Source organism: Eumetopias jubatus, unplaced genomic scaffold (assembly GCF_037043125.1).
Source record: "Eumetopias jubatus isolate StellerSeaLion01/CBP00866 unplaced genomic scaffold, mEumJub1_p1.0 scaffold_12, whole genome shotgun sequence".
NCBI lineage: Eukaryota > Metazoa > Chordata > Mammalia > Carnivora > Otariidae > Eumetopias > Eumetopias jubatus.
Window position 1 is genome coordinate 45338700 of NW_028274818.1, and position 13624 is coordinate 45352323.

Sequence of the window (13624 nt, forward strand, 5' to 3'; positions counted from 1 at the left end):
TTTGGAAACAAATCAACAAACAAAATTTATATCAAGAGGATATATGCTTCTACATTTGTATGAAGAAGAAACAAGTATGTGAAAACACATTCTAAGTTATTTATATTAGTTAATTCAGGGAGTTGGGAGTGGAGGTAGCCTAGGAGTTGGGGTGGGCATGGGTTAATGTGGGAAACAAAAGCTGAAGAAAAATATTTAATTTCCTTACTACCTACAGCCCATTGACAAGTCCTTGAAACAGGCAGAGTGACATTCCTCTAGGGACTCAACTGCCCCGATGTTGATGCTTTGCTAAGGGCAAAAGACAATAATAGCCCGCCCCCCACTCCATGATCCTGTAAGTCTACTTTTATATATAAAAATTCCTTTGGAAACTTTCTTTACCTCTACTCCCCCAAATTACATGCTGGCAGTCATCCCCCAAGCATATGACCCACTGATATACATCTGAAGGTCTCATGACTCAGGTTTTATTAGACAGAAATAAATGACCTTTTCCCAACAATAGCTAGCCCCCTCAAGGTCCTGGAAACCTTGCTTCCAAAATTCTTCAGAGACTTATGCTATCCCTAACCCCCTCCCAACTTGAAAATATATAATGGGTCACTCCTCATGACACCCACGAAGCTCTTTCTGTCCACAGGTCCTGTCCCCGTGCTTTTTAATAAAACCACCTTTTTGCACCAAAGATGTCTCAAGAATTCTTTCTTGGCCGTCGGCTTCGAACCCTAACCTCTTTCCTACATCATGGGTGATCAATTTTGCCCATATATATTTTTTGTCTATATATATATTGTTTCACTTGCACAAGCACATTATTAGTTTTGCAACTTGAAAAACATTAATAAAGGAAATCAGGTGAACGTATAGATAAATGGGGTGGCTGGCTGAATGAAAGAAATAGATGAATGGATAGAAGGAAGGGGGGGAGGGAGGAAGGAAGGAAAGGAAAGAATGCACAAATGCAGATAAAGGCCCAAGAGAAAGGCAGCCCCAGGCAGGCCATTCACACTCAGTTCCTTGGCTCCATATCTTACCTCCTTAAGCTGGGCACTGTCTTTGGTGGTCTGAAAGTTCTGGTTAAGTTCATCCACCTCTTTTTCAAAGAGTGAGCGTACTTCACTGAATCCTGAGCTCACCGGCCCCATGAGCTCCTCCAGAATGGACGCCAAGAATGGTTGCACACTTTCCGCACAGCTTCTTTCTGCAGGCTGGGCCACCATGGCTGAGATCGGAAAAAGGCAGAAAACCATCACTTACTATGGCAAAATTGGGTTCAAAATCCCTGGAGCCAGGCCTGGGGTGGGCAGTGCCCCAGAGAGCCATTTAACAGCCCAGGCAAGCTCAAACGGGTAAGACAGACCAGCACAGAGAGTCCCAGGCCAGCATTCACCGGAATGGAAAACCATTAGATGTTTTTAGAATTGGAACAAACAATCCCTCCCCTCCCCAAGCTTTCCTCTGCCCTGGGATGAAGTGCATTTTTCTGTGTGGTCCCTATGATCACGCAATGCCTAATAGAAAACAGAAAATGCTGGTGATCCACCTATTTATTATCAGCATCATCGTTATACATGCGTAATTTGTCTTCTAAAAAACACAATTTACTAAGTTTTTAAATTGAGGTATAACTTATGTGTAACATTATATTAGTTTCAGTTGTACAACATAATGATTCAATATTTGTATATAACAATTTATTGTTTTAATTTCTTTAAGAGTTAATCAGCTCATAGAATTCAATTCCCCTCTCCCCTCCTCAAGAGACGTTTTAAAAACTCAAACACAGTCTTTTCTTGGGCAAACAGAAACAAATTTCATTCAAAACAAATACCACCCCACCTCCCACTCCCACACCCAATTTTTTTTCAAAGGCTATTTTTTTCCCGATAATCACGGAAAACATGCACAGTGACAAAAATACAGAGAGCACAGAAAAATCATTAAGAGGGATGAAAGAAATGTAACCACACTTCCTGGAGGCAAATCCTGCCCTTTGATTTAAAAAAGGAAGAGCATTGGGGCGCCTGAGTGGCTCAGTCGTTAAGCATCTGCCTAGCATTGGGCTCCCCGCTCAGCAGGAAGCCTGCTTCTCCCTCTCCTGCTCCCCCTGCTTGTGTTCCCTCTCTCACTGTCTCTCTCCGTCAAATAAATAAATAAAATCTTAAAAAAAAAAAGTAAAAGAGGAAGAGCATAGTAAAGATGCTCATTCAGGAAGTCTGGATAGGACGTGGAAATCTGCATTTTTTTAAAAGTGCTAAGGTGAAGGTCATGATTAGCCAGGTTTAAAAGCAGATCTAGTGAGGGAAGGCTAAACTGGAAAAGGACTGAGCTTGCTCTGTACACTGGAAGGTTAGCTTTGTGGCTCTGCTAAGTCACATGGCCCTTGTCATGGTACCACAGGACCAAGAAAGGAAGGACAAGCGTATCTGGGTGTCCAATCCATTTTATTACATGGAAAATCAGATGGAGATGTCCGAGGACAGCCTGGAGATGTCCGAGGGCTTGACCAAGGTCAAACCCTAATTTGCAGATCGAGGACTATACTTCAAGTGTATTTCTTAATCTTTTATTGGCAAATAAGGTGCTTAGAGTGAGATGAATGGGCACGTTCTTCTTTTAGTTTGCAGAAATATTTCACAGGTATGGAGGATCAGACTGCCTCTTGGAGACTCTGAGATGACTATTCATATTATGAATAATTCACAAATATTTGGCATATAAAATATTAAAGAGGTCATAGAACTGCTAGGGAAAAAAAAAAACCTTTTGATTGTATGATTTAAATATGAAACGATCTGTAACTTCTAAAAATGACTTGCTTGTTACCAAAATGCAAAACTGCATGTCGGGAGAATAAATGAATTATTTATCAATTAACTTGGAGAGAAGGACTGTTTGAAAAGCACCTGATTGAAATTTCAGAATAATCATGAACACAGGTCAACATGCAGTAAAGATTTAGTGGCGGATGGTGGGTTTCACCTACTGAGCGGGGAGAAAATGGACACCGGCAGGGGTGGAGACCCCGCTCCCCTCTGCCTGCTCTCTGCTGATGTCTGTGTACCAGCAGGGGCTGCAGCCTCCTCTCCGTGCCTTCATTCAGTGCTCCTTTCCCCTGGGCCTTCCTTCCTCCACCTCTGCTTGTGAACAACCCACTCACCTCTTCAAGACCCAGTACACACTTCACCCACTCAGATGGCCGAATGCCCTTGGCACCACCATGCGGCTCTCTGAGCTGTGAGCTGCCTGCTGGTGCTTCCTTCTGCATGGAATACATTCAACACCCCGCATGGACACGCTCTGCTGACTTCCAGGCATGGTCAAGACGCCGTTGTGATGAATACTGTTCGGTGACACGTGGATTCATAAACTCATCCAGAAGTTAGGGAGCACAGGGACGAAGACGGAAAGTGTTGGGCTTAGAGGGGTTTGGAGCCTGACTCAGTTTTGGAATCTGGCCAAGTTACTTAATCTCTGCTTCGGTGTTCTTATCTGGGAGGTGCAGATCACGGGATGCATGACTTCCGGGGGTTGGGGCGACAATGAAGCAGGCTTACTGTGTTCGGCTGCTTGGAACCACAGGTGGCACTCGGGAAGCACTCCCGGACTGTGAGCCCGTGTCCCACCTGTGGACATCATCCTTTTTCCCCATCAACCGACACAAAAACAGCGTTATTGTTATAAAGAGACCACAGTGTTTTTTGAAGCTGAAATAGTTCCTGGCTGGGAACCACAGTGTCCTCTGTCCCTGCTTCGCTTATGGCACCTTTCCCATCTCTTCCCTGCTGCTTCAGAATCTGCAACATGTCTCATATCCTCCTGTTGTAAAATCATGCTGTCTTCGTTGAATCCTCGTAGCCCTTGTGTTCAGTAGGAGCAGGATAAATGTTTATTGAGTGAATAAATACTGTGAGGCAGGACTAAAGATTGGTTGCTTGACTCTCAAGAGTCATATGGGAGGTAATGGAAAGATCACTGCTTAGTACTCCCAAAATTCTTTCAAAATCCAAAGCCCTTTATTGATGCAGTCTGAAGTGTACAGTGGATCCTTGACCAATGCCGAGGTTAGGGGTGCTGACCACCCCCCGTGTCGTTGAAAATCTGTGTATAACTTCTGACTCCCCCAAAACTAAATAGCCTACTGTGTTGAACAGAAGCCTTGCCCATAACATAAACAGTTGACGAACACATATTTTGTATGTTGTGTGTGTTATATACTGTATTCTTGCAATAAAGTAAGCTAGAGAAGGGCACCTGGGTGGCTCAGTCAGTTAAGCGTCTGCCTTTGGCTCAGGTCATGATCCCAGGGTCCTGGGATCGAGCCCCATGTCGGGCTCTCTGTTCAGCAGGGAGCCTGCTTCTCCCTGCCGCTCTGCCTGCTTGTGATCCCTCTCTCTCTGTCAAATAAATAAAATCTTCAGAAAAAAAAAGCTAGAGAAAATAAAATGTTACTAAGAAAATCATAAGGAAGAGAAAATATATTTACAGTACTGGACTGAATTTATCCAAAAAAAAACCCCACCTATAAGTGCATGTGTACGGTTCAAACCCATGTTGTTCAAGGCTCAACTGTACTTTATTGTTTAAAGGTGGAGAACCAGAGGCTCGGTTAAAATGTGTTTCTGATATTCCCTTGTAAAAAGACTTGATCATGACTTCCTTTCAAAGATCCTTTTAGGAAACAAAGACTAGTCTAGGGCAGAGTGTTTTTGCATCTTATGTGGGATATACTGGAGCCACCGAGACTAGAGGAGAGAGAGAGAGAGAGAGAGAGAGAGAGAGAAACTGGCTGAATTTGGGCCAGGAGAATGGTCACAGTGAGGCCCAGCTCCCTGGAACGTGGGCTCAGGAGTTGGGTGCTGGCAGTTTTAGGCTGTATAAGTACTTCGATATAGTCAATTCCAGATCAGTTGTGCTAACGGAGGAATGGATAATAGTAAAGATACATGCTTAGGTTAATTTATGTGCCTCAGAAGGCACCACATGAACACTCATGCATGGAAACAGACAGGCACATCCTTGCTATAGTCATGCCTCCTCTCTACTCTCTCTCAGAAGAACCAGCTGGAAGGGCTCAGAGGTGAGCTGGGCTGCAGTGCGGATGGGGCCTGAAGGGCAGAGGATAATCCACCAAGCAGACAACCCCTGTCAGGTTCTGAGTCTCTTGAGTACAGGAACTGAGTCTCCTGTTCACTGCTAAAGCTCCAGCACCTTGCTCAGAAAGCACTTAGTACATATTTTTTCAATGAGTGAGCGGGCAAGTGAGCAAGTGAGTGAAGACTCTGAGAATTGACAATATAAGATTGCTGATAAACAATCGCAGAGGAACCAGCATGCTTCTCTGAAATGACACTCGGTGTGCTGTGCTTGTTGGGACGTAGGAATTAACATTTAACATGTTATCCTGTAGAATTCCTTAGAGGCCATCTCAGGCCTCTTGTGAGGGCACAGGCAACAACCATTTTTCTGTCAGTGGTCAGATTGCGAACATTCGTGACGTTGCAGCCCAGGAGGTCTCAGTTCCAACTACTCAACTCTGCCCTTGAAGCATGAACGCAGCCACAGACGATACATAAACGAATGGGCATGGCTGTGTCCCGATGAAATGTTATTTACAGAAATAGGCGGTGGGCCCAATTTGGGTTGGGGCCACAGTTGGCAGATCTCCCTCTCAAGGCCCCTCCTGATGACAGAGGAGGACACTAAGGCACATAGAAGTCAAGTGACCTCCCCAAGTACACCTGACGGGCCAATGCTGCACTTATGACTAGAATCTACATTTATCAACTCTAAGCCAATTTTCTTCTTGCAAAAAGAAAATCCATTTATTCACCCATTCAAGTATTCGCTGAGAGTCGGAATATACCAGGCATGGTACTAGGCCCTGGGTGTGCCTGAGTGAAACAGGGGCCACATGGTCCTGTTCTTAGACAGCTTATAGCAGAGGAGGGGCGTGCGTAATGAGCCTAAGAAGTGCTGCAACAGGGCAGGGGTGGGCCGAATCAGAATATGCAGGCACCACCACAGGCAAGAAGCGAACTCTCCTCCACTCTGTGTCCCTGAAGTCTCCTTGGGAAGGTCCAGGCCCTTACTTGCATGTCCCCTTTACACCTGTTCTCAATTCTTCCCAATTCCGTCAGTTCAGTTTTCCTCTGAAATCATGAATTCTGACTACCTGGTGGAGCCCTACACGCACAGCTTATTGAGCTGTAGGAGCATGGATTATCTCCACTGACCTTTGATCTTTCCAATTAAGAAGTTCTTTGAGTTCACGATCTGATCCATGTCCGAACGGATGGTTCCCTCCAGGCCCTTCGTCAGAGCGCGGCACTCCTCCTTCAAGGCACTTAATCCTTCTGAAACTTGATGCCGAACCAGGTTGTAGGCCTCCTCAAGGAGCTGTAACAGAGAACAGCACAGAAATCAGGGGCTCTGTCATGTGCGAGCGCCGGCCGGAGCCAAGTAGAGGGAGGAGGGCTAATCACAGATTATCTTAACATAAACACAACTGCAGGCACACTCTAATTTTTCTTTCAAGGTTTGAGCCTGTTTGGATTAGTCCTCATGTAAGTGAGACTGAGCAGACTCAAGGTAGGCAGTTCTCCACCCAGGGAAGGAATTATTTAAAAAAAACGAAAGAAGAAGAAGAGAAAGGAAGGAAGGAAGGAAGGAAGGAAGGAAGGAAGGAAGGAAGGAAGGAAGGAAGGAAGGAAGGAAGGAAGAAAGGAAGAAAAGAAAGAAAGAAAGAAAGGAAGGAAGGAAGGAAGGAAGGAAGGAAGGAAAGAAGGAAGGAAGGAAGGAAGGAAGGAAGGAAGGAAGAAACTGCCCTAAAAAAAGAAGGGAAAGGGACGTTCATTTTGAGTAGCACAGTCGCATAGCAAAGTCATGGCTTACGCCAAGCCAGGCCCTCTTTCTTTCGTTCTTCTTCCCCTTCATTTTGGGCAGAAGGTCTGTCTGAAGGGTTGGCAGGAGGTCCTCCATCACCAAGTTACTCAGGATCTGGGGGGAGGAAGACAGTCCTAGAGTGAGTTGGGTGGTGATTACTGAATCTGAGCATCAGGCCTAGTGAAGTTATCATAATTCGCAGTCCCGATCCTGGCAACATAAGATTGTCCCGGACTACATAAAATCTGTTAGGCTGATAGTTTCACTCTGGTTCTGAGGCTACAGAAATCTCAACTAAAGACAATCTTGGAGGGTAAATGTTCTTAAATATTCGCAAAGAATAGTAATGTTTGCTGACGGTTTGCCATCAGAAAGGACAAATTCCTCAAATTCACATTTCTTCAAACTAGAAGAATCTAGTGCATTTAGGATAAAAGGCGAAAGTTTACGCCTGGGTGGCTCAGTTGGTTGAGCGACTGCCTTCGGCTCAGGTCATGATCCTGGAGTCCCGGGATCGAGCCCCGCATCAGGCTCCCTGCTCGGCGGGGAGTCTGCTTCTCCCTCTGACCCTCTTCCCTCTCATGCTATCTCTCATTCTCTCTCTCTCAAATAAATAAATAAAATCTTTTAAAAAAAGTTTAATTATGGATAAGGGCATCCTCAGCAACCTCGTGACAGGCATCAGGCTTGGTTTTGGTGGCTTGAGTCCTTTTCTGTGTCCTCTGAGACCATCATGCCTCCTCAAGCTCCCTTGGGATCTATGTGTCTTCATGCTCTTTGTCCCTGCCGTCTCCTGAACCCCACCTCCATTATCTTTAAAGTTTAGAGAAAGAGGGGAGTAACAAATACTTAGAACAGGGCGCCTGGGTGGCTCAGATGGTTGGGCATCTGCCTTCGGCTCAGGTCATGAATCCCAGGGTCCTGGGATTGAGTCCCGCATCGGGCTCCCTGCTCCTTGGGAGCCTGCTTCTCCCTCTGCCTCTCTCTCTCTCTCTCTCTGTCTCTCATGAATAAATAAATAAAAAGTTTAAAAAAAACTACTTAGAACAACTGGACGTTTGTGGGATGAGCAGAACACGGGCGAGGGGATCTAAAGTCTTCAGAATGTTTAAAAAAAAAAATTTGCTCCCAAGTCACTCCTGAGATTTTGCTTGGCTCATTGAATTTTTTTTTTTTAATCTGAGCATGTTCTCCATGTCCACATATTACAGTGCTCCATGTAACATCAACTTCTCCTTCCTTAACTGGCCACCTCCCCCCAAATTGGAGCAGATTTGTTTTTCAGATTCAGTTTTACTATGAATCTTTTGGGGCTCACAGCTTAGTTTTCAGTATCAGGCTGCAAAACAAGATTTACAAAAGAAAAAGAGTAATTTTGGGAATGGAGAATCATTTGACATTTGTTCTATGAATTTAAAATGATAACTGTGCAAAATAATTGACCTCCTTCTCATAAAAATTCAAATTAGGCTTTGGGAATTACGGAAGATTTTTTCCTGAGGTCATTGGTCAGTCTCACGCTAGTGCAAATACTCATGAGCTCACGAGATTTTGCCTTTCACCAAGGGCTCTGTTATAGCAGGGTGGGAAACTTCAGCTGAACAGTCCAGGAACACTCCCAGGGTAGAGGTGGGTGAGCCGTCCAATTCCCCTGTGCCTATGGGTCCTTGGGAGAGCAGGCTGCTCAGGTCAGTGCAGGGAGTGGGGCTCCTGTCACCTGCGATGTAGAACTTTATGGTGTGATGAAGATTATAATGGGGATAGGATTTCCTCAAGTCCTGGTAATTCATTGGTGGGGATGTTTTTCTTTCTTAACCATTCTCTGGGAGCAGTCAAGAGGTGAACCAGAATTTCTGAGGAATTTGAGAGGAACATGATATATGCAAGCTCCATGGAGATTAGCAGGTCCAACAATTAGATTCAAGTAGGTAATTAATAATCCATGGACCCTCCCCCCATCCTACTTGGTGGAGTAAGTCCTTAGTTGGAACACATTTCCCTGAGACTGATGGAAGTGTGGCATGGGGAGAATGAGCTAGGAAAATAAGGAGCCTGAAGGCAGAGCTTAAAATCAATGGGAAATGTTATCTTAGTTGATAGTGTTAAAATCAGGGTCATAAAAATTGCCTAATTCATCTTTTTGCAGATATTAGTTTGAGTCTGAACATAAGCATGAAATGGGTTTGAAAAGATGAAAATGTTACAAAGGCCAAAGGAAAAAAATATTCCATTTGGGTGGGCTTATAGTTTTCTTTTAGTCTTTCCCATAATGTTCCAAGAAATTGAGTTCTATTTTATAATTTAGGGAATTGAAAAGGAAATATGTCTGGGGAAAAAAAAAGGGGGAATAGGAGTGGCTTGCAAGGGTGTGGGGCTTGGCAACACCACAGGGCAGGCAGAGCCTCGAAGTGCTGAGGCCCAACTGTGTCCATCCCAATGCTGAGTAACCCTCTTCCTCCACCCTTCAGCCCACCCCCCATCCTTGTGCAGCCCCCTCACCCGCCCAGGGTCCGCTCTGAGATTCCCTACCTGGGTCAGCTGCTCTTCATGAGCAGGGTCCAAAGCCCTGGGGCTATTCTAGGGAAAGTAGCTAGTCAAATAAGTAAGCCATACTAATGAAGGGGTTCCTCAACCTTCTCCCCCAGAACAAATCTATCAAGTATTTTTAGGGCCCTAAAAATACCACTTTTGTTTAAAAAAAAAAAAGGGTGTGTGTGTGTGTGTGTGTGTGTGTGTGTGTGTAAATTTAACTGCTGGGATGTGTAGATTTTAAAATTCCATCACACATATAAGAAACCAAACACGCCATTAGGTTGGTCAAAATCAACAAACTCAGGCTCACTCCCTGAAGGCCACACCATGTGTTACCTTCCAGATGCTGATGCTGTGGGGAAGATGTGAGGTCCAGAGAGACTGCTCCTCTTCCTGAGACTAGCCCGATGGACTGACCGGGCTGTCGGCCTTGTGCCTTTTATGTTACTGTGTGGCCATGGGTGAAAGAATAATTTAAAGGGGTCACATTCAAGGTCATTAGACAAAAGACAACTCTGAAATGTATGGAGAAGGCCTAAAATGTGGATAGTTTTCTTGTCTTGAAACTACCTGTTCTGTGGGAATTATGAGCTACTTTCTCAGCTCAGCTGATTAATTTAAAGGCAAATTTAAATTTATAGTAACACTTATAAGATAATAAATATATATTACATAAGTGTTACTATGATAAATAATAAATATACCAAATAACTGTAAATATTTTACATTTTGCAAACTGCTTTCCTTCATGACCTCATCTGTTAGATTTTTATAGTCGAGTAGGAACTATATTTAAGTTTTTACTAGTATACAAATATTTTCACCTTAATCGTCTGTAGGCAAGTTATCCTAAGATATTTGCTCTGCCTGGACACTTGCCTGAAAAATAACCCCTACCATGAGGGCCCACCAGACTTGCTATGTGAGTCATTACTATGAAGATAATAATGTAACAATGCTGAGCATCTTCTGAATATCAGGCCCTGAGGTAGAGGGGGTTAGGACAAAATGATCAAATTTTTAGTAGATCTGAAAAAAGTGCAAACAAATGCAGTGCTTTAAGCAAAAGATGTCATATTCTTAAACTCAGTTATGTCATGCTATTTTTTTTTTTTAATTACTCGGTAGCTTTTTTGGGCCCCTGATCTCTTTTTCCTGTGAGCGTTAAGAGAGACACCGCTTCAGCTCCATGCGTGAGGTTACAGGGAAACGTACCCTCCCTGGGCCCCAGACAGGGGGGTTTTGGAGCCCACTTCCTTCCATTTTCTTTCACTGGCTTCTCCAGGCAGAGCCAGACATGGCTTAAAATGCGTTTCCATCCCAGACTGGCTCTGTGACCTCAGCCAACCTCTCTGCATGTTCTTTTTCTCACCTGGAGGGTGATGGACAGATAATCCTTGAAATGCCCTTCCAGCGCTCACATTTTAGGAGTCTGACTTCCCCACAGATACTCAGATTCCTGAGGGAGCAAAACTTCTTACTGGGTCACTTGATAACTCCAGCTTTTACTGATCTCTTATCTGCTTTTGTTTTGTTTAGTTCTGCTTTCCCATTTATGGTATTTTTTTATACTGCAAAATTCGCACCTTCCTATCACTGCTTCGTGCTAATGCTTTATGATGTCCATATATGTGCAGACCCACATATGCTTACCCACACACACTTCTAACACTGCCTTGTTCTACATCTAGGTATGACTTGCCTCACTGCGATGGCAGAGGATGAGTCATTTAGTTCTCTTCCTCCTTCTAGCGCTTCGCACATTATCAACGCAAAGCAAAAGGCAGAAGGTCAACAAAAGAAACATGATACTCAATGCAAAGAAAGGATTCATTAAGTACCTGCTTTCGATGGGGCATCATGAAGACATGTGAGCCGCCGTGAGATTTCAAATGAAAGAAAAGATCAAGCAAGTAGCATAGGTAAACTTGAGGAGTCAAATAAATGTTGAACTTGGTAGCGTTCCATTGTTGGTGTTGATCTTTCACGGGACCAGGAATTGGTCATTTCTAAGCCATCATTTCCTTTGCCGTTTGTCCACTTAGCATGTGACCATGAAGCTATCAGCTGCACGGGGCAGGGGCCGCCCTGTCCCGCCCATCCTCTGGGTCACCAGCACCCACCATGGTGCCTGGCATACAGTGGCTCAATAGTTGTTGAGGCACTAAAACCAGACAAGTCACTTAACTGTTATATGCCTCCCTTGGTTTTCTCATTTACAAAATGGAAATACTAGCAACCTCATGAGATCAGTAAGATGAACACACAGAATTAGGATTTGAACATTAAAAAGCATTACACAAAGGCATTTTAATACTGGTATATCTACTAAATATGTTGGTTTACATGGCAGGCTTCAGCCTCCCCTTTTGCTTTCATTTTTCTTTTTGGCATAAGTACAGTTAGTCCTTAATCCTCTCAGACTGATAAATGAATGTGCTTCCCCCAAATATCAGAAACCAAGAATTGGCTAAAGTGCTGGAATAAGTCTCAGGCTAAGAAATAAATGAGTTTAGAATCCTCCAAAGGGAGGGAAAAAAGAAGCTTCTGAGTCATATGGTTAAACAATGAAGAATAGCCCCATCATCATGAGCAAATGTTTTCGGCGTTAGATATTTCATGACCATATGAAGGCAAGGCCCCGTCTGGTCTCTTCCAAATATTGTCTCCTAATAACAAATTCCACTGGCCCCCAAAAGAGGCACTCAGGGAGATGAGGGGAAATTAAAGAACAGCATTGTTGGACCCTATGTGCCTCTAATTAAATAATGCCATACCCAACCTTCCTGGCTGAATCAGCCATGTGATTGGTGTTCTCATGGACACAGTTTCCTTGGAGATTTGTAACAATGTCCCTGGTACCAAGCCAATGGAGGTACTCAGCCCATGACTAGCATTTAATCAAGGTCATGGGAAATTATATCAGGCCACGGGGGATAGAAAACTAGAAGAGGTAAATAAAATGCACGGAAAACTGTCTAATGCTTTTAAAATGTGTTTCCTTGACTTCGTTTACAGATCATTCAATACATAAAGACAAGCGCATGTCGAATAGTTTTCCGACAACATCTCACTTAATGCTCAGAACCCTGCAAGGTAAACATTATCATTACTTTCTTTCTCAGAGGACTAACCTGAGACGAAAAGAGGTCCAATAACTTGGCAAGATTTAGCCCAAGTCCACTGACCTAAGCCCCCACCACACATGTTTGCTTACAGTCTGGAAGCACGAGGCCAGTTGAAAGAATCATGCTTTGTGTAGAAAGCAGTAGAAGCAGCTCTCCCCATTGCCGTTTACGCGTTTCAAGCTGCCCTGTTTACTGCCCAGTCTGGAGGTTTTTGGAGAGGGTGCCTAATAGCTTGTGGACCTAATGCTTCTAGACGATGAGAGAAACAGCCTTTGGAACTACATCTTCCGTTCTTGCAACTTTTTTGTTTGATTTTTAAAAAATTTTTAAAATTATGACTCTGACGCCCCGCATGTAGACAGAGAAGAGGGTCCAGAATTCTGAGCCTGTGTTACCTGGACTTCATCCCCCGTGATCATTTCCCATGAGCCATAGTGTCCCTTCTCCTGCCGGAAGAACTGTACAGCTTCTAGAAACGCTTGGGCTTCGAATGTCGTCTGCTTCATGTAATCTAAGAGAAAGAGGCAAGGGCATTTAGCAGAGAAGAATACTTCTACATTTGACCATGGCTCTTCAGGGGACCTACTATTATCTGAATGTTACAAGGGAGAGAATTATGAGACACAGAAAAATTAAGCAGGTGCCAAATTCAAAGTTCATGTGCAGATGTGAATTATACTCCTTGCTCCCCATAGCAGCAGATTCATTCTATCCGTTCCTAGGCAGACTGGCTAGGACGAGAAGCAGATGAACCCCCCCTTTATCTTTCTTATAAATGCTTCCCTGGGGCATGGGGGCACCTAGTGGCTTTATGCCTCCAACCGTAGCACCTCACTACGGCAGACCATTTCTTCACAGGGCTTTGTGTAGCCACAGAATCCCCTCCCCGTTCCCTGAACAAAACTCTGATTTCTTTGTGGCTTGATAACAACTTTCTGTCAAAAGGACATCAATATAATATGCTGATTTACGCAAACAAAGGATGACAATGGCTAACAACTATATAGCAAGATACTGTTCTTCTAAGCATGTTACATATTTCATTGAAACCTCACAAGAACCTTTGAGGTGTTATC

The 13624-nt window shown here is 44.0% G+C and overlaps 1 protein-coding gene across 1 annotated transcript in view; it reads right to left on the bottom strand.

Moving 5' to 3' along the window:
• The window catches only part of NIBAN1 (niban apoptosis regulator 1), a 148922-nt gene that overhangs the window by 14176 nt on the left and 121122 nt on the right, over positions 1-13624 (bottom strand). Inside the window, exons 6-9 of the mRNA XM_028121575.2 lie at positions 12944-13059; positions 6898-7002; positions 6240-6402; positions 1038-1225 (exon numbers count right to left, since the gene is read on the bottom strand). Coding sequence (XP_027977376.1) covers positions 1038-1225; positions 6240-6402; positions 6898-7002; positions 12944-13059 — 572 coding nt within the window. The remainder of the gene's footprint in view (positions 1-1037; positions 1226-6239; positions 6403-6897; positions 7003-12943; positions 13060-13624) is intronic.